The sequence below is a fragment of the Amblyomma americanum genome, chromosome 7 (assembly GCF_052857255.1).
Source record: "Amblyomma americanum isolate KBUSLIRL-KWMA chromosome 7, ASM5285725v1, whole genome shotgun sequence".
In the NCBI taxonomy this organism is placed as follows: Eukaryota; Metazoa; Arthropoda; class Arachnida; order Ixodida; family Ixodidae; genus Amblyomma; species Amblyomma americanum.
The window spans coordinates 7,118,293-7,139,520 of NC_135503.1; the positions used below are offsets into that span (position 1 = coordinate 7,118,293).

The following is a 21,228-nucleotide window of genomic DNA, read 5'->3' on the forward strand; positions in this document are numbered from 1 at the left end:
TCTGCGCTGGTAGCGAAAGGTTTTACCAGCACAGAGTTAGAAAAAAAACGCGATCGAATTAACAGCCCTTTTACAGTTAGGAACCAGCTGTAAAGGTACCTTCTGTGGCAGCTTTTGTGGGTTTTTTCCTAGTTTGTTTATTACGCAAAGGATCCTGCATTTTGCTTCCATACAAATGCCGCCACTGCAGTAGCCTTGGAAGAGAATGAATGCATTTACGACAGGGTCAAAAACCGCAGGCCAAGCGGCTCGCGGTCACAGCTGCCAAGATCGTACAGTCAAGCAGGCACCTTCCCTTCCTTCCGCGTTCCTGCCGCCATGTTGGAAAGCCGAACCCTGAGGAACTCTCAGCAGCCGAGCTGGCGAAGGAGGAGAGGAATGAGGGGAAGAAAAGAGAGGAGTAGAAGGCCAACCCAACGTGGCAGGGGAGGAGAGTCGGCAAAGCAAACGGGTCAGTGAGGTCGATCCCATCTTTCAGGGAGCAAGTGGAGGGGGAGGGAAGAAGACGGTGATGCTGAAGAGCAAGGGCGGATGCTGCAGCCTCCTCCGCCCCCCATCCGCAGCACCAACTGGCCGGCGTTGCCCGGCACACGAAAGGAGGCACGGGACGTGAGGGGCGGGAAAAGGGGACGAGGGGAGGCGAGCTACGGGACGCGTTCTTCCGAGACGGTCTGGAGCGGCGTCGTTGGGTCGATACACGCGCACCGCAGTGGAGGCTCGGCTGCCTGCTCTTTCCGCCGCGGCTGTGCGTGCCCCCGCGTCCGCGTGTGTGTACACAGAGCCACGGCGGGGCCGGAAGAAACGGTCGCGGAAGATAGACGACTACAGTAATGGCAAGAGGCGGCTGGCGAGGGGAAATCAACGACTCGCGATTCGCCGCCGAGGCGCGGCGCTTCCCTCACTCTCTTTTTTTCCTCTGACGTCACACGCGGACCTGGGTATGGCCGAGTGCAGTCCCTACTCCTGTACCGCATGCTTCACGGCAGCAATCTCCTCTTGCGTATGTGTCCCTCTGGCTCACTGTATATGGCAGCTTTGCGAGTCGTGATACGTTTGGCCTAACATTTCAGCTGAGCGTCGAAGCTCTTCACTATCGGCGAAACGCTGCATTTATTCGTCAAGCTTGCTGCCACACAGCGAATAAGCTTCTCTTTGGTTTTATTTGAGTTGGTGCTCTTTCAATTGCCACGGTTCAAGGCTACAGTGGGGCGTACTGAAACGGTAGCGGAAGCACGGGTATCAAACCTGATTCGCCGATACGTACCAATATCCGTGCGCAAAAAGAAGTAAAATTGAAGCTCAAATGAGGTCAGTGGTACACTTGCTCGAATGACACATGTAAATAACATTGATCTTCTCCAGAAATTAATGCATTCGTGCGTTTAGCGTACACCTTTTTAAGTCGACGCGCGGCATGTGTTGATAAGCAGGTCATTACTCCGGCTGTACGGCGTCGCCCTTCTCATGTCTCGGTATCTCCACAAATGCAAACTGTGCATTGAACCAGGTGAAAGTTCTCTCACGAGCGCTCGTGCTGAGTAATGCAACGGACGAGAATTCGAGTACGTGCAGCTTATTCTGCACAAGCAGTTCACTAATTTGAGCAGGAAAAGCTGAGGTTGACGACGGTTGCCCCATTACTGTTTTCGTTACTCCATTCGATGGTGGTGGCGATTGTTATGGCGCAAGGGCATCTGTGGCCAAAGAGCGCCGGGGTGTTTTTCGTCTGCTCAAGGTGAGCCGAAAGACCAATTTCCCAAACATTTAAACCCAAAGAAGCCGAGCACCAGACCAGGGGAAAGCTTGCACCCGTTGTATCACCGGTGGGCACCCGGCGGAACTGGGGACGGAACCCCGCATTTCCCGCCTGCGAGGCGGATGCTCAAACCACTAGGCCACCGCTGCGGTGTTAATCCATTCGAGCGCATGACCTGATTACCAGACAACAAACAAATGCCGTTCCACTAGCGTCCAGCCGTTGTATTCTGTGAGAACGGGAGAAGAGAGAGAGGAGAGACTTTAATAAATACAGGAGAGGTCTGCCTGGTTGTTGGCCTAGCATGCTACTCCAGGTGAGGGTTAAATAGAGAGGAAGAGAGAAAAAGAAAGGGTGAAATCAAGCATACTCAACACTCACGCACTCGCAAACACACATGATTATCAAAGGGTGTCCACCAAACCGGTGTCTCTAAGGAAAACTAATAATGCTTTTTGTCCCGCGCGCACCCGAATCCGCATCCCTCCAAGGTCCAAGGACATGCTCCAGGTGCACGGGGCCGTCCTGACGGAGTCCTAAAGCACTTAGCAGTGCCTTGAGGTGCTTATTTGAGATTTGGCCGTGGCAGATCAAGCGTGGAAGATCCTCGCGCACTCCACATGTGGGGCACAGTGTGATGCATGATGCACCAATTATATGAAGATAAGATTTAGTGAACGCAACGTCCAGGCGAATTCGGTGCAGGCAATTACAATCACTTTTATCTAAATTGCGTGGCATGCGGAAGTCACAATTGGGGAGAAGGGGAGTGTTGAACGATGTATAGGCCTCCTAATGGAGCAACAGCACGTATGGTCACATTTTATCTATTCACAGTTGGTGGTTGCACAGCGCCTATCGTGACTGAACTGTTGTTGCTAGAAATCATAGCTGACAGGCTTACGACCATTAGTCGGTGTCGCAGCCCTGTTAAGTCAGTTGTGCAGATTTGGCCCCTGGTTACCAGATGTGCGGGAAAATGGAGAAAAGTACATTTGAGACAGAGTGACGTAGTAATCTAGACGAAACAGCCTGCCCCACGTGCTGCAGTTCACTTTGAGACACAGCCTGTGAAAAACTGTCACATTAATTAAACGTGAATCAAGCTCGTCGTTCTGCCAGCCTGCTTTCCTTGGGAACGAGTAAACGGCGCTGAAAACAGTTGTGAAAAGGAAAGAAAGCCATTGATTTCCGCGCTTAGCGTTGTTTCTCCCCCTTTACTTTTCTTTGGCGTTCAAAGCCCTTTGCCCTTTCGACTTGCGTTGCGAGCCGGAAGCGTGTTTCATTTTCTTCTGCGCTCAAGTTCTCACAGAGTCTTCCCCATTTCGGGCCTGTTTCGACCTCCCCCAGTATCCTTCTCCGTTTTCTTTATATTTCACTTTTTAAAGTGAAGCCGAAAAAAAAAAGCTTTCCACGCGATGTCAGAGACAGGTGCGCTTGAGTGCATCAGCTCTCACGATCAATAGACGCCAGGCGCGGCCCTTACCCGCACACCCGAGCAAAGAAAGAGAGAGATAGAGAAAATACAAGAAAAGAAACGCGTGTTCATGTTCGAAAGGACCGAACGAGGCCAAGCACGCAACAGCTATGCACGTGGAGAGTCTGAGATATTTCTGTCTTTTTTTCGTCGTTAATGGTCGAGTTAATACTGGAAACGTCGGCTCCGTAAACAAGCCTTCTTGAGCTGTTCTCTAACTTAACAAGCACGAGAGAGGTCGTTGCGCTTTGAGGCTTGACGCCATCTGCTCTTCAATGCCTCACCCTCTCTCCATTTTTTTTCTTTTCAGTTTTAACTTGTTTCATGCATTCCTCTCGTTCGATTCACCTAGGGTCACGAATAGGATGCTGCGTTACGTTTGGTCTGTACTCGCGGAACGCCGAAATCGGCTCGGAAAGCGTTGAAATGATTGCTGTGCCGAGGTGACTTCTGAAAAGCTCTCCCAGTTCGTGCACACACCTTTTGTCAGCTGTATTTTTGCCGTTTGCCCAGATTTTCTTTGTATCCTTTATCCTCAGTTTTTAATCAGTGTAGCGTGCTATGCATACCTTCGTTACAACAAAATGTCTTACTTCTCCGATACTCCAGTGCTGGGGAAACGTCGGATTTGACTACTTGCGCGAGAAAATTGCGCAATAATGAGACGTCGAAGCCTTGCAACAAAAGTGTTCTTCACATATTGTGATAGCCTGCTCGAGTATAGCCTGCAGATCGCCAACGTGGTCATAGAAGCAAACCGTAGAATTTAATTCGCGTTTCTTGGCCTAGGTTTCACATTCCAGTGGCAAAATTTCTGCCGCAGCAAATTTCGTGCGAGAAAAATAGAACCCTTTCGACTCGCATTTTGGAAAGCACTTCCTTTCCGGACGGCGAGCTTGAACAGCCATCGAGAACCTGATAGTTTCATGCGTGTGAAGGCGCAGTGATAGCCGGCGATGCAGCTCGTGTCATTTATTCAAAAGCCGAGTTAACTAAGCACACCGCGCGCGAGAGCGGTTCCTCCTTTACAAAAACGGTCTATAGATAGTCTATAGACTTCTTGTGGACTCGATTGCCTTCCTATAGATATTTTTTGTCTCTTCATAATCTATAGACTGTCTATATACAAAAGTCTACTAAAAGTGTACGCCCATAAATCTATAGATTGTCTGTAGAGTGTCTACAAGATTTGTGTTCTCTATAGACTGTTCTCTAGGGTTTGTCTAAGACTTTACAGACAGGTGTCTATGGATAGTCTGCACACTGTCTAAAGAAATTTTTATAAGGGCTAAGTGGCCCACGCCTGTGACTCCAGCTGGAGCGGTAGTCCATATTGCAGCAAAAAGTACCAGCCAACTGTGCGCACTGATGAAGAGCTTTAACATGGCGGAGACGTATCACAGCGTAATCGTAAGCCGGATTAACTTATTCCTGCTGCGCACGCACAGTGGCGAGTCATGGAGCGAGGTGGGGCGCGCACCTGCCACTACGCGTGCGCAGAAGGCGTACGTTTACCCGATGAACGCCTACTCCAAAACGTCACAGCTAAGCTAAAACACGTTTCTGGAACCTGCAATCTTATTTGACGGTTTCAGCAGCCTCGTTCACTTCCTTGCCAACCCGTTGTAAGACGGAGCAAAATTCGGCGAGTTGTTGACTGCCGACAGAGGTCACACATGCCGTACGGACATCTGCTGCCTAGACATTCGTACTGCTCGCGTACTCGGGTATAAAGCTGTCCCATTAAGCGCAGTGCATCGTTGAGTGTTCCCAGCGCTCTAACCTTGCAACAGTGGCAGCGGCGACTGCAGGTCGAATGAAAGGGGCTCCCTGTTAAGACGTCGCTTCCCGGAGCGAGCACTCATGGCCGCCACGATTCGTCCTCAGTGCTACGCGCCGTATAAAAGGGTACAGCTTTGTGCGAGCTCGTCCAGTCGGTGTCAGGGGAGCCAAAACAGCGAAGCCATTTGCATGGAGGAAAGGTCGATTGGAGACTACATGGAGATGGCTGGTGATTGATCGGCGGTCAGTCCTGACAGCTAGTGGTGCTCGAGCCAGTGTACACCTTTCAAGCATAGCGGGGCTTACGTTTGAACATCTTCGTCATTTCGTCTCCCGATTACAGCTGCAGCCTTGCTTAGCCTCCATAATACTGCACGGTTTTGATCGGTCGGGGTCTATAGAGAGCGGCTGCTTATGCCAGCTCCTCCGGCCGCGGTGTCACCGAACCGTAACCCGAACCCCCCTCCCCTGCTTCTTTTCGGTACACGCGCATGCGCCGTCGCTTCGTTTACGGAGAGCGACACCCGAAGCCCGCATCGAGGTCGTCCAAGCGGAAATCCGGAGGAGGCGAGCACACTTGAGCACGGCCTGTTGTGCAACAAAGCGGTAAACAAACGAGGACGTCTAAAAGGATATGCGCGCCAGGACTGTCACTCAACGCGCACGGCGTCGCTCAGATAACGCCCTTTCTTTTTGCGGGTGGAGAACAAGATAGGGCCACGGACCTCTTATCAGATCTGGGCCAATATCCCAATCGCTTTGTATCTACCGTTGCACGTAATACACGCCCTCATTCGCAGCAGCATGGGGCCTTTGTTTTTTGGAGCACCTTGTGAAGTGATGTGCGGGGGCTGCGGTGATAGGGAGACAATGATGAACTGGTACTCAGCTGCTCAGTATATATGTCGTATGAGGCCTGAGCTAGAACCTAACACAAAGCGCGGGAAAGCAGCGTCGTCCTACGTATTGCATCCCTATGTATGTATTACATCTCTGCGCAACAAACGTTGAGCCCGCCAGTGACGTAAACAGATCTTTACGCACTCTCTTAGCAATTGAATCGCGCTAAAACCGGCGCCTTATCCCAAATGTGGCATTTAGTCTCTAGACCGTTATGTCCTTTCCCCTATTGTCAACTCCCTTAACCACAGCTTTATTCCAGCCCCATATTGATCAAGGTAATTCATTCATTCATTCATTCATTCATTCATTCATTCATTCATTCATTCATTCATTCACATTTGTACGAAGACTCTGCGAGGTCTCTTAGCAGGTAGCTGCATCTCTTAGCAGGTAACTACGTATACAGTAGCCGAAATCCTCTTTCTCCTGGAGTTTTCCAAATTATTAATGCGATACCATCAAAACCGTCAACGGGAAAAAAAATATGCCGTCGATCATAAAACTCGCCCGTTGGCTGGAGAGAAGCCAAACCGGAAGGAACGTAACCATATGTAACCTCGCTTTCGGTAAAGGCATCCATTTCCAGCACATAAGATAAATAGATATCCCAGCGAATTTTTGAGCAAGACAGTAAGCTAGTCGCTTCGAATGAAAGGAAAGGAAGGCAAGAAAGAAAAAAATGTGCCTGATTTAAATCTACGCGTTTATCAGAAGGATCCGAAAAGATACTTGCTCGTTGGTTTTCGAGCAAGGAAACTCTAGCTAGTTTCGCAAATAAGCTCGAGCATACGAAGATCGCCACCTCTTTTTGTTTCCTCGTCTCTTCATATTTCTTGTGTCGTTCATCACAGTAACACGCGGAACAGAAGCGACGTGCAGCGCACATCAGTGTGCCCCCTCGAAAGAGAGACGCCAAGCTTCCGGCATTAACTGACCGGGCGCGGGGGAAACATCCGTTTGTTATGATCGGGGCGTGCGTTGACGTCATGGGAAGCGCATCAATCATCCTCCACGGTGCTCTCGGGTGTTTTCTCTTCTGCTGATGCAAGATCCTCCCAATGGGCGTTGCGCTAGGACCCGGTCAACAAAACCTATCTGGCCTCCCCTTTGCGGAGCACTTGATCCCAGCAGTGAGTAGGGCGATGCTTTTTTTTAAACCACAGACTAAGCAGAAGCAAAGCGTCAAGGTTCTGCAGGCCGCCTGCTTGGGCCCACGCTGAAATTAGCGCAAACATAGCGCTTCTAAGGCGGATGCATCTCAGAACGCTTTTCTGGTGCGCTGGCGTAACCAAAGGTAGCGGACATGCCCTTGCGGTTAGGACTCATTTTTCTGCTTCAGTTAAGAAAGCTGTTATTTTCTGTTCAGCATACTGTTATCCTGTGGGTTATAATATGAGCAATAGAAAGAAGGAGTTCCCATCGTCATTTGCTATGCACTGAATTTGAGATCCACAAAAACACTCTTCAACGCTGCACTGGAGCATTGAACTTTTGTTCAGTTAGCCTTTCACACAAATTTTAGTTCCGTACGTGCGTCAGCGTAGATCAGTTTCGGGCGTTAGCACAGAAGTTTGTTACTTGCCCTCAGTGCCAGACGCATTGCCAGACAGTTGCTAACGCTTGAGAGAGATATCCCTTTCCGAAATAAATGGCAGCGCTTTTATCTGCTTTGTTTTTATCTTCTGCACCCGGCTGGCATCTGCTTCCCACGTGCATAGTAAGAAGCAGCTCCGCTATTCGTGACCCGCACGCGGGAAGCGCAACGGTGCAACCTATACCCGGTTCTGTCGACATCTGGACGGCTATATTATTTCACAGCGTAGACGCCTTGCGCCACGAATACTCACCCCAATATGAAGCAGACACAAGCACGCAAATCCGAGAGAGACAGAGGGGGGCGCAGAGGCGCGTGTTTCAAATCAAGGCTGCGTTCCTCACAGAGAGAGAAACAGTACCGGCAAGTCGCAGATGTCGTCCCGTTCGTTCTTCAATGCATTTGCAAATCAAATTCGACCGACGGAGGAGGAAGTGGGCGCTCTCGTCTAGCTGAATCTTACGGCGACGGTCCCTGAAGAAAGACAGGCCGGCGAGGGGGAGGAGGAGCAGAATAGTAGCACGCGAAGAGTAGCACGCGGAATGCCTTTCCGTTGTCATCCTCGTAGTCATGTGCCCCTACTCTGCCTCCGAAGCCTGGCACCAGCCACTCGCCTCTTCCATATATCGACGTAAATAAAGAGCGTACCGAGCTCGCGCTCGCTGCATGTCCGCAACCATCACCGGGGGGCGCTTCGACGCAGCGCACCGACGCTCGCTCATGAATAAATTCCGAGCCGCGTGCCTGGATGAAAGGAGAGGCTGCCACCTCCGTATGGCTGCGTTTTATTTTCCTTGTATTTTTATAAGGGCGCCTTCGGGCCTACTGCAGGAGTCGCAAACGGCAAATTGCGAAGGTTTCCCTGCATATCGGCACCGACACGAGGGAGACTTCTTGAGAATCATGTTTTGCTCATCTCACGGGACGAAAAATAAAAGGCACCGACCAAAAGAAAGATGAAATGACGTTTACTCTTTCTTTTGGTCGGTGCCTTTTATTTTTTGTCGTGTTTCATCCCGACCGGGCGGGTTTCCGTCAAACCTCTGACTTCATCTCACGTGTGAGGCGTTTATTTGGAAAGATTTGGAAAGCGAGAGCAGGGTCCTAATGTGTAAAAATGTCAGAGGTCTCAACAGCCCACAAGCAGAGCTCTGTTGAGTTCACTAGACTTGCACACGCCTGGTGTTTTTCCCGCCGGAGTTCGCTCACAGGACAGACGATATACAATCGTCCCGCGGAGGCGATGTCCTTGCTGCGTATCGCTCCTTTGTTCTCCTGCAGTGCAGTACAGCTCTACTGGAGGGCCAGCTTAAAACGGACGTAAGTGCACTAGTTTAAGCGAATTTACTAAACCATGAATGGTGAACTGAATTTGCAAGCTTACACTCTCTGGAATTATGGCTTACGACGCGGATGACGACATCTTGTGCCATACGGTATCTTGTTTCAACTTCAGAGCCCTAACGTATAGCATATGCGAGTCAGCACACCAGATTACAGCTCGAAACGCCTACCTTCCTCAGCGGATCTCAGTCTTTTTCCAGTAGCTCTCTTGTACCGAGACTCACAGTGAAAGGTTAATGAAAGTTGTTACTGGTAACCGAGAGGACTTGTAGCAGATGATCGTGACACATGAAGTGGAGATTAAAGGTCTGCAACCAATTCCATTCCCTTTGTCATGGATGCAGCTTTGAAGGAGGCCAGGAGAGTCTCCAAATAAAATAACGAACAGAGCACACAAAGGTTTCACGAGTGCAGCCACCGAACGCGATTCGAGTAGCCCCACCGCCGTACTTCCGCCAGGCGCCCTTTTCTTCATGCATTCTCGCGCGCTTCCTTCAACAAACAACAAAAACAGAGAGGGGCGGCGCACGTCACGACTTGAGGGGAGAGGAGGAGCTTCCCGCTATCCTGGCACGTGCTCGCATGGCTGTAGGACCGCGGAAACGATTGAGCCACGAGTAAAAGAGTCGGCAGAACCACACCCTCGCGTACAACAAGGTTACACCTCTCTCATGTCTTCTGGGGGCCTTTCTCTGCCAACCACCCCGAAAAGCGTTTTATTTTTGTTTACTTTCCATCCCGTCATTTTAATGTATACAGTATATATACGTGGCATTCCCCTCTTCTCTTCCTGCCTCTGCACGACTGCGAAATGTGCCGCAGACCTCCTCCTTCCCTTTGTATTTTCTTTTGCTTTTTCTTTGCTAAACGCCTCAAGAGGGACACCAATGCACCTGGCGCGCTTTTGTGCCCCAGCGGAGCTATCAGAAAGCTCGCTTCCTGGCTGGCTTCTATATCTGGCGTGTGCGACAATCCGGCGCCTCGAGCGCACGTAGTGCGTACTCTATTTACAGTCTCGGTTGTTTTGAATGTGGTTGTGTTAAAGCCTACCGAACGTCAGTTCAGCAATCCCCCCCATCACACATTAGAACTTATGCAATGAGATTGAACCGTCTTGTATATTCACTGCGCGGCCACAAATTGTGATGAATCGCGGCTTCAAATCGTTCCTTACTAATGCTTGTTCCCTGCACTTGCTGTTCGGGAGAGTGACAACACTGTCGACAAAAATCGACGCTTCAAAAACACATTAGGTGCATACTAGCTGTTCAGCGCGCGCAAGAAATAATAATAATGAGTCCGAATCGGGGGCTGTTTGGGCTGGTTAGTGTGATACAGCGCTGGGAGAACGGCTCGGCTGGCTTACCTATGGCGTTTGGCTACTGAATTCAGGGTCACCGGTTCGAATCCCAGCTGCGGCGGCCGCACTGCGATGGAGGCGAAGTGCAGAAACGCCCCTGTGCTGTCCGATGCCAGTGCACGTTAAATATCCCCGCGTGGTTAAAATAAATCCGGGATCCTCCGTTAAGCATTCTATGTGCAGTATTGGGACGTTAAACAAACCCTACATACCATACCCATACCTGGCGAAATGCTCGCGATAAACACGAGGCTCGAGTATCCGTCCTTTCTTAAATGTTTGTCCTCAATCTGCCTAGCCACGCAATTCAAAAGGGCATAGACCCCACCGCCCGGACCTCTTTCCTTGTACACCCCTTGATTTGGACGATGTTTGTAGGGTTGGCAGACACGCCGTTATCAGCTCCGGCACGCCAGCGTGATTCTGCTGATCTTGCCAATATTAGCATGTCGTCGCTCTACGGTTTATCGGCTCCTAGGCATGCTACACGCTTGAATGCGCACTGAGGCGGACTGACTACGAACTCTGACCCTGTAGATTCCTCAAAGCTAGTGCTCATTACAAGGATTTATATACTCGAACTCTTTGTTGTTTTTTTTTTCATAAGCACGTGCTTTAAGAATTGATTTAGATACCAGTAAACTGTGAAACAACTAGCAAGCTTGCATATACGGTGACCGTGTTCCACATAATTACGGCTACTTTTGGTGACATTATCACCGTACCTAATATCATCCTAGCCAAAATACTGCCGTAGCGCCCCGTACATCTTATCCAAGCAAACATCGTCGTGTCGCATTAGCATTGCTCGAAGCCCACGGACGAACGCATTAGGCGCACATTATAAACCACACCCGTCAGTGCGCGCGAGCAGACACGCGGGCGTTTTTTGATCGCTCCCTCCACCCATGACTAAACCGGAAATGCGTCGAGGCAGCGCAGTGGAGAGAAATTGACCTGGGAACGGGCCATTAAGCGAACGACGACGAAAACCTTGAACTTGTCTCCGCAGAAAGACCTCGTCGCAAACAGAGACCGTGAGGCCAGTATCGACGGACGATCCCAAATAGCAGGGAAAAAAAAAAAAAAAGATGCGCCCAGGTACGGAATGACGTGAGCCCGTTCGATCGCCAAACGTTTGGTCAGAAATATTATCTTGGGGGCGACGACGAACGTGCTTCTCGCGCAGTAAAGGATGTAAATTTTTGCACGGAGTGGAAGCGTGAGGATAGTTTGTGCTCGCATACGTCAGGTATACAACAGTACAGCGGTACTCGACGCGCCACAAAGGAACAATTCCGGGACGCCTTTTCTATCGCGTTGCGCTTTTTATTTCCTCTACTTGCTAACAAATATATACACTGCACTCGTGCGTGGTTAAATTATTTTTTGCCTGTAGCCCATTCCGTTTCTGGTTCTAAATATTAATAACTCCAAGCGTCTTCCTTCTTTGACACACGCAGGCAAAGAAACACACACACAAAAATGTAAATCTGAAACAGCGCAACGGGATAAGAGAGACAGGTACCACAAGACATGCACATGTTCTTTGCACTGTTTCAAGTATGACTGTGGAGCAGCAAGCCCAACTTAGCACACTTCTGCGAGAAAGAAATCGTTTTTTTTTCTTCTTCGAAATGAATGGTTGAACTAGGCTTCAGCTCCGTTTGTTTTGACGTTCACATCCGCTGAGTACGAAACACGGAATTATCTCCCCGGCATTCAAAACACTTGAACGCGGGAAAAAGCCCTCAGGGGCCTGTTAACATTGTACCCGGCTTCCAAGCTACCATTGTTTCATACTAAATCGCGGCGCGCTCTTCTGCTAAACTCGCGAAGCACGTCCGTCGTGCTGCAATAGGAAGCCGTCGCCTCCGATCGCGGGCGCCCATCCCATTCGTCGGCGACCTTGGAAGAACGCCGTTGTTACACCGCCGCCCCAAGCGATCATGCATACGTTATGCGCCCCTCATTCCGGTCTCGTAATCGGGCGCCGGACAGCTCGATCGTGCGTGCCCAGTTCGTGGAATCGATCGCTGAATGGAGAGGAAACAGCGCACGCATGGGCTTCGACGCGTTAAATCCGCCCTATCTGTATGTACGCCGTAAACGTCAAAGAGGAATTTGGAGGTATACATACATTTTTATTTTCCGCATCGGTCGATATGTTAAAAAGAAAGAAACATAGAAACGAAGGCGGAAAATTTGCCTCGGAAAAGGCACACTTTGGTGTGTAATGCACGTATGTTCCACTTTTGTATGTAAACCACTCCCTTCTGTAATGCTGCTGGGCCCCGAAGGTAATGAAATAAATAAATAGATAAATAAATAAATAAATAAATAAATAAATAAATAAATAAATAAATGCGTGTGCTAAGAGCACATTTTTTACCTTGATGCAATGAGCCAAAATGACGAATTAAAAACCAATACAAAGTCTTTGGAGATAAATTTTTACGAACAAATATAGACAATCTTTCTCCTTTCTTCCTATTCTATATCGTCTGTGAGACAATTTCAATCGCCTTTGAGCGTAATTCTGCCACCCTCTAGCCTCCTCCATAAGGTAGCGAGGCTGTCTCGTAGCCGGCAGTTATAAAACGTTGAATCTAAAGCATGGAGAAGGCAGGATAGCACGTGTGCCTTCTTCTCTTCGCTATTCACATCAGAGATCGCACTGCATGGCGTCCTCAGTCCCGCGGGGCAGCCTGCTTGCGGAATCTAGCTTATGAAGCCTTCGGGCAAGTCGTGCATGGCTGGGGGGAGAAAAGAGGCTAATTGCGGCGTTCCTCTGCTCTTTCACTCTCTTTCCCGGCCCTCAGCTGCTCCCGAGTGGGTGACGAGGCCCCGAGACACGTCAGCGGCGCTCAACGGGCCGGCGTCCTTGGATTGCCTGGCGGTCGGCTACCCGACGCCCACCGTCCGCTGGTCCCGGGAGGAGTCAGGTGAGAGACGACGGTGACGGGCCCGCGTGAGGCACTCGCCGCGGGCGGGTGCGCGGGGACTCGACTCTTGTGTCTACTTCTTCATTTTCCTCTCTCCTGTACTGTTAGCCAGAAAGGAGTGAAATTGTCACAGGGGTTAATTCTAGCTCTGTAAGTGAGTGCGTTGCCGCAGCCATTAGGCTAATAGATCAAATGACGAACTGTTACTCTCTCGGGGACTAATTTTAAAGGGACGTCAGCCACAGTTACTCTCCTCGGGGGCTAAGCGGAGCAGTTACTCCCATTTTACCTGATTTCGGCTTCATAACTATGGATTGCTCCTGGAATTGTGAGACACGCTGTGTGTCAATACCAGTCCGTATCAACAGAGCTGCATCAATGCGAAACTCTGGATTTCGGCTCCCATCGGCGCCGCTGTACGAGCGACGAAGGTTAACTCTTCGGGGGTGCCAACAGTGGATCTCAGTCATCACGCCGAGTCGTGCTCCTGCAGAAAAGTGCCAACCTCCTTATTCTCTTTGGCACAGCTTCTCTGGCAACTGTGCCACAAGGTGGGCGACTCCTCCGTCACCCACACGAGAACTGCCAAAAGTGTGAATCCAGGCCGAACATGCATGGCGTACCTGACAGACCGTGGAAAGCGACTGTCCGCGAACGAGTTCCCGCGTGCTGTCTGCTGCTTGTTTGTCTTGGCGCCTTCCAAGACTGCCAGCGCAGCAGCCAACTCGTCATTCGCGCCGTGTCTTCGCACCGTGGGAAATTTACGGCTCCTTTTGTCTGCGCCCGCGGTTTTTGGCAACAGCGTCTGGCTTGCTGGCAAGATGGGTCGGTCCTAGGGACGAAAGAGGAGGTCGGGATTTATTGCCCCGCGGTATACAGGCAGCAAAAGAGGCCCTCGCGGTCAACCGACGTGCACGTTCGTTTGACGGTGCGGCACAATGAAGGAAAATAAAGCGCATAGTACGCGGATCGATAATAACGATCGTAATTCTGCGGCAAGACTCTTCCGTTATGCTCTGTTTCAGCTGTGCAGGCAGAACAGAAAGTCGTGAAAACTTCTCTCGCTTCATCGTCCGTGACGGGTAACCACCAGCACCGCTAGCGCAACGACCGATCAGCTGTCAGGCGTGAAGCCGAATGCACGGTAGCATGAGCTTAAGCACAAGCGCTTATTCTCGGCGTAGGGTAAATTGATTTCGCTTTATCCGCATGGATCGTTTCGCAACGTTTTCCCGCGTAGTGTTTTCTAATGTTCGCACGCTCAATAAATTCGCATTGCGCGCAGAATATTTGGGTTGCGATGTGCGTGCAAGCATTAGCAATCGATTTTACGTGCACGCACGTACTACCGGCTGGGCAATTTTCCGTCGGCTTCTTTTCTTGTTGTATTGATGGCCGAAAGCACCCATCAACAACAGTTGACTGCCACAGTGCAGGCTTTTAGCAGAATCTCCCCGCACCTTCGTCACAGGGTCATGCCTTGTGGCAAGGTTAGCCGACACGTGCTACTGCGCCATTGGTGCGGCACATTGCTTTCATGGCTGATGAACCACAACTTGTAAAGAGATGGACTAAAGATAGCTGATTAAAATGTGTAAGCTTTATTTCGAGCATGTGGAACTGTTTTAAATATACGCAACAAGAGGCTTCGTCATTTCCACGCAGAACTTGCCATCTTTTATTATTATGGATGCCAGCAAACACCCCTAACGGAGCGTGAGTTGCGCCAAAAAAAGCTCAAAATATAAATACAGTTGAGATCGTTATATCGAAGTTGAAGGGGCCCGGCGATTACTTCGTTATAGCCGTAGCTTCGTTATAGCCCGTATTGACCGAGCTTCCAAGGGTAATCTTCATTCCTTCGTTATATCCACTATTACGTTATAAACCGTTTGGTTACAGCGAGGTAAGACTGTATAAACAACTGAAGTACGTCAGCGCAAACCTGCCCCGCACTGAGTCAAGGAGAACGGATGTCCCGCTTGTCTGCATACACGCTCGTCTTGGAAAACATCCCAAACCCGAATGGCACAGAGAGCCACAACAATTGCGTCTCCGTGTCCCGGAGGACTGTGCCACGCAGTCTACGACGGCAGTGCGGTTCGACGACCCATTCGGGAAGCGTCGGAAGAAGAAAATAAATAAATGAAGGCACGGATAGTTCGAATGGCAAGCCTCGTGGGAAGAGAAAGCTACGGCCTTCCTATGTTCCTCTACTTGCCGCGCATGCGCCGAGCGGTGAACAAGTGAGGGCTGCGCAAGTACAGGCACGGCTTCGCATGGTAATGAGCGCCCGCTTCCGCTACTCTGATCGTCGATAAGCCCCGGCGGGGGCTCACAGGCGTATTGTTATGCGCACGGACGCTCCGAGACGCAGCTTCCGCTGTGGCGCTATGCATAGCAAAACAAAGGAACTGGCCCAGCTCCCTGCTGCTGTGCACTAAAGAGCTCGCCCTCGCTCAACCTCTCTCTGTCAGCCACATAGGTGCACATTTGCTTCGCCCTGAATACTGCTACTAATACGCACGTCTTAATTCAATGCAGCGCGCTGAAAATTGCACGCATGTATTCTTGCACGACTGCATGCGACACCATATTCGTCTTATTATAACCTGCAGGGTAAACCGCGTTATCGTTGGCGTCGTAATATGTCGTAATCAAAACCTTCCACGTCCACCTTCTGTCCGGTGAGAGTATTCATTAGGCGGGCAAGATCGCATGTCACGTGATGTTGCCTGGATCGCGTGACTGGTCGTCACGCGGTCCAGGTGGTCCTCGGAGTGGGTGCCTGCACTGTGTGTGTGTGTGTGCGGGGGGGGGGGGGGGGGGAGGGGGGGGGGGTCAGCTATGTTGCTACCCCCGCCCCCCAACCGCCAGAAAGAAAAGTTCAGTTCTTTTTTGTTGTTGTTGGTTTCTTTCCTCCGGAACAAACACGAAAATTGAAACCCAGGCTGAAGGGAACGCGGTAGTTTGAACCACAGTCGTTCAGTGGTTAAAGCTCGCAATTAATGCTGAGACCTCAGCTCCAGCTTTCAACGCGCTGCATGCAACTTGTACGCCGACTGACCAGCGATATGTACAGGAGTCCGGCGACGTCGTACACAACAGCCGCCGCGTGGCGGGTGGTGCTTTCCATTAGGTGAATGGGTTATGCGGGCATCGCTGGTGCGTCGCACCGCCCTCAGCGCAAGAGGCGGGAAACAGAGGCGAAAGTCGCGACAAACAAGCGGCCGCCTCTCGTTCATTAGGGCTCCATTAGCGCGCGTTCGGTAAGTGCGCTCGAGTCGTTTACACGACGAGGTTAATTTCTTGAATGCGAGGTTGGTACAGCGCGTCAAAAAATTTTGCGCTTCGTATCGATTACGGCTGCATTCGGAGACCCAGAGGCAAGGAAACCTTCGCTTTTCCATCTTGTTTTAATGTTGCCATATTACTGCTCTGTGCTGCCGGGAGTGGCACTCGCATCATTAGGCTTATGGCAGCGAGAATCCGCATTACGCTTATTGCTTCTGCGAGACGCATCTTGCATGCGATGTGCTTAACACATTATTTGTGGCGGTTTCGTTCTGTCAAACGACCACACGTGGCGACTAATGGAGGCGATAACTTTGAGGGCTGATAGCTCTTATTATACACGGGTTACTGACTTGGCCTGATTGCTTGTATATTAAATTGGTAATAACCAATGATAACAGCTCATAGCCACATCGCTGCAGTGGGTCAGCAAGAAAAATAGTTCTATCCCAAATATAGCAGTAGTCGTACCATTCCATTTCTTCAGTTAAGGGCCTTCGGAAGAATATGAGCGAATGATAGAAAGTCATAGCGCATGGAAAAGAAAAAGGACGGAAGACTAGAGAACTCCGGACCAACGCTGGTCATGTGTCCTGTTGTCTTTCGCCGTATTTTCATTTCGTGCACTATCGTTTACTTTCTGTAATTAATCACCAACCCTAGCCCAAACCTGTTCATCTGTCGAGAGATTAGTCTGCCAGCATGGACTTCACGGCCCGCATGTTCATGCATACCTATAGAACCTCGTTCTACAGCCGGAAATTCTTCCTGTTTGTCTGCCTTTCTTTTTTGCCTTCTTTCTTGGTGGAATCGTAATGATATGACTTTAAGCATTTTTTATGCTATCTAGCGCCATTCCATTCGACCCCTTTGTAACGCTCAGAGCCGTAGTACACTGTTTGTGGCCGTCTCTCTCGTGAATTCTCGTTTCGGTTCTGTAAATATGTGTCTTTTTTTTTTTAAGAGCACCGATTTTCAGTACTCACGGGGGCGGGGGCTTCACAGAGCTATGAAAACTGCGAATCGCTACCCTTGACTTCCCGCATTCAGGTCCTTGCCCCCATTTTCATGTCGACTCTATGTGCCTTCATACGTCGTGGCACAGCGCGCAATCTGCGTTCGTGCTCTGGCAACCGTTATCTCCAGCGCTGCTGCTGCCTTTAAACATTACAAAAAGGTAAAAACCAAAGGGCGCATTACAAGCGCCACCGCGTATATCGCTCCTCGGGCCCGAACCCGCTGGGAAACAGGGTGCGCGGAAACAGGCGGCGATAAATCAGTTTCCGGGCGCAACGCAGCCGCCTCCTCCTCCCTCATCCCAGGAGTGCAGTTGAAAGCCACGCCAGACGCCGGGGCTCCAAATCGAAAGCACTCTACGGCCGCGCCACACAGCCACGGTGAAGCCGCCGAGGCGCACGTCCCCCCCTCCGTGACAGGCGAGCAGCATATCGCACAGCACACCGTCGCGCCCGCGTCTGGCGACAGCCAAACCCAGCACCGGGGTTGCCCCGAAGAGATTTCCCAGGGGATGTATTGTCGCGAGCCGGACGCACGTCGTCAGCTCGAAAGTTTGGAAACGTGGCAAACGCCGGCACCTGTCATGGCTAGTTTGGTGTGCGAGGATTTAAAACTGATTTTGTTGGGTGCAATATATTGTATAGTTTCGGAACTTGTTACCGACGCCGTTTGCTCAAGCAAGGAGGAGGACAAGATTAAAAAAAAACTGGTAATATAGACTGGCCTAAGTGTATATTACCCGTATTTCGAAATTCCTATACTCCGTTTCATACATCAGGTGCAACGCTGTGAAAGTAGTCCGCACGGGAAAATAAAGGGAAGGGCGTGTTACTCCGCGCTTGTTCTGTGCCCGAGTGGTCTATGGCACGAGGAAGCGACAGCGTGTCGTCAGCAATAAGAGTGCATTGAATCAAGCTGATGACAAATGTGTCATATATAGTAAGCCTGCAGGTAAATCATTTACGATGTTTCGCTCACCACAAGGAGCGCACTACTTTTTGGTCGCGGATGCAGGCAGCGCAAACAAGAACGCTAGCTTTGACAGCGTTGCACATGATGTATGAAACGGAGTATAGATAAGATATAATTAGTGTGCGTAGAAAAATTGTTTTGAAAACAATTTAACACACGACTACCAGCATATGGTTTCCGTTGAGAAAATATACCAGCAGTGGTAACTCAGAAATGACTTAATATCAAACATGTTGAAAGCCGCAACCTTACACTATTTTTATCACTTACAGTAAGGCCTTCGGCTTTATGAACATCACAATTTGTAAACTAAGCTGAGTTCTATGGCGCACGTGGCATAGCTCCAGCTCTGTTACGACCTTACTTAAGATCGGAAGCGTGAGTCGGCGTCGGGAGAAAAATTTCACTCTTCGAAACATTTGCTCCGGTGTGCCGTAAGGCAGTCTGTTTTAAATGTTTCTTTTTACGCCTATGTCAGCGATACTGTTCAGCTTGAACTAATATTTGTTGTGTGTTATATGCCGATGATGCTAGCGTGTTTGTTTCTCGTCGTGATATACAGTAAGTGGTTACAAAAGCGGATACTAAGCTGACAAAGCTGTGTGAGTGGCACAACTGTAATGACTTTAGAATCAATGCAAACAAATCTAGTCATATTATTTAATCCTAAAAAACGGGCACGCTGCTGTAAAGAATCAGCACTCGGTAACGTTGCTATTAAAGTTGTTAACAAACATAAGACCCTTGGCGTGACATTTTCGGCTGATATGACATGGACACATCGTACTGACTCATTACGTAAATCAGCTGTGCGTGCACCAGCTTGTCGTCGTTATTGCTTCTCTGAAAAAAGAAAAAGTGCAGATTTACCATGCAGCATTTACCTCACATTTAAACTACTGCTCAGTCGTTTCGGGCTCAACAACAGTTGCAAATATGAACGTAATTGCATTTCTGCACAAGAAAGTCCGCTATCCTCTCTTCCTGTCCCCTCACCTCTTTCATTTCATTTCTCCATTCTGCTTGCTATCCTTTATTTCCGCTGCCCCAGCTCAGGTGCATCAGTATCGATGGCAGATGCCGGGGCTAGCAAAAATCTTTTCCTTCCTTTTTACTATTATTTTAATAAAAAAACACTACCACCACCGCCGACAAAGCCATTCGGTATATCACTAGTATATTATGCTTCCACCTTGCAAAAGAAATGTTCGTCAAATACATAATAAAAAATGAAAAATCATTTAGAATTTCGCTTAGTACATACTTCCGTTTTATCTAATGATAATCTGGAGACATTTATAAGAGCTCCACAGGATGAAAGGAACAGTAAAGTAAACCTCATAATCGCAGTCATAGTACGTGGCTTGTACCATACAGGACTGCATCGTGGATTTGTCGGGTTTGAACGTCCCGAGTGACTCAGGCTATGGGAGACGCCGTAGCGGAGGGCTCCGGATTAATGTAGACCACCTGTTTTTTTTTTTTTTTAACGTGCGCTGACATCACGTGGCACACGGGCTTTTCTGTATTTCTCCTCAATCGAAATACGGCTGTTGCGGTTTGGATCGAACCTGCGACCTTGAGATCAGCGGTCGAAAGCCAGAGCCACTGAGCCACCGCGGCGAGCGATTGTACCACACAGGCGTACTGACTGTCTTTTAGTCACTAAAATACCTAATTTCATTTCTGCTAAATGAATATGGAAAGAAGATCTGTCTTGAAGCCAGAGATCAATTTTTTAAAGCTGGGAAACTACCGACGTACAACACCTGTGTTTTACCGTGGTACTCGAGCAATTGCTTTTGTATCACCATCTAATTGCGTATGTACACTTTTTGTCATGTAACCCGATGCCGACATTGATGTGTATATGATACACACAATCAGGTGTTTTAAAGGCTTGCAGGAGCTTATCGCAACATCGTGCATTATCTTCTCATATATCTCCAATTTTTGTCATATGCGTTCCTCTGATAGCGATTGATAATAAAGGCAAATGTATCATGTATCTTGTTTGATAGCTCTTCTTTTAGGTGAGGGAACTTACGTTGCCAGGATATTTGTAACCACTGCTGCCTTGTATGGGCCCTTAGACACTTTTCGAGCTGCCATGAAAGAGCTTTTTCGTCTGGCCCGAGCCCTCAACCTCACGCTAAAAGTAAAATCACTGCCATGGACATCAGTTGTACAGCTTGTTTGGATCTGGGTTCTAGGAGCCTCTTGATTGGCGTAGAATTTTAGTAGCCTGTTGCGCCCATGACGCGCTTCTCCGTCCAGCTTATATTATATTTGCCACACTTCGGTCCCTGAGACGTCTCTTTTTTTTCTCCCACCGCGGTACACGCAGTGTCTGACGAGTTGGAGCTGCGTCCCGTGCCGCTCGGTGGCGCCAGGGTGTCGCTGCTGGTTAACGGGACCCTAGTCATCCGCGAGGTGCGCAAGGAAGACGCCGGCAGGTACCGCTGCGTCGCCTCCAACGGACTCGGACAGGACCTCGAGGGGACGCTCACCCTGTCACTCCACGGTGAGTGCTCTTTTCGCGTGCGTCTCTGCTGCGTCGTGTTCTGGCAGGCGTCGATCGAAGGGCCGTATGTCAGCGGTGGTCACCCTTATAAGAATGGTCTGCAGACAGTCCATAAACTCCTTATGGACTCTATAGCCTTCCTATACATATTTCTATTCGTATATTTATAGTCTATAGACTGTCTATAGACAAAAGTCAACTAAAAGTGTATTTCCATATATCTATATAGATTCTCTATAAACTGTCTATAGGATTTGTAT

At 49.5% G+C, this 21,228-nt stretch overlaps 1 protein-coding gene across 2 annotated transcripts in view; it reads left to right on the plus strand.

Moving 5' to 3' along the window:
• LOC144098347 (cell adhesion molecule Dscam1-like) overlaps positions 1–21,228 on the plus strand; it is a 140,907-nt gene that overhangs the window by 92,534 nt on the left and 27,145 nt on the right. Inside the window, exons 3-4 of one of the 2 annotated variants that reach the window (XM_077630913.1) lie at positions 13,039–13,161; positions 20,792–20,968. The exons of the other annotated variant lie outside the window; for it this stretch is intronic. Coding sequence (XP_077487039.1) covers positions 13,039–13,161; positions 20,792–20,968 — 300 coding nt within the window. The remainder of the gene's footprint in view (positions 1–13,038; positions 13,162–20,791; positions 20,969–21,228) is intronic. 2 annotated transcript variants of the gene reach the window in all.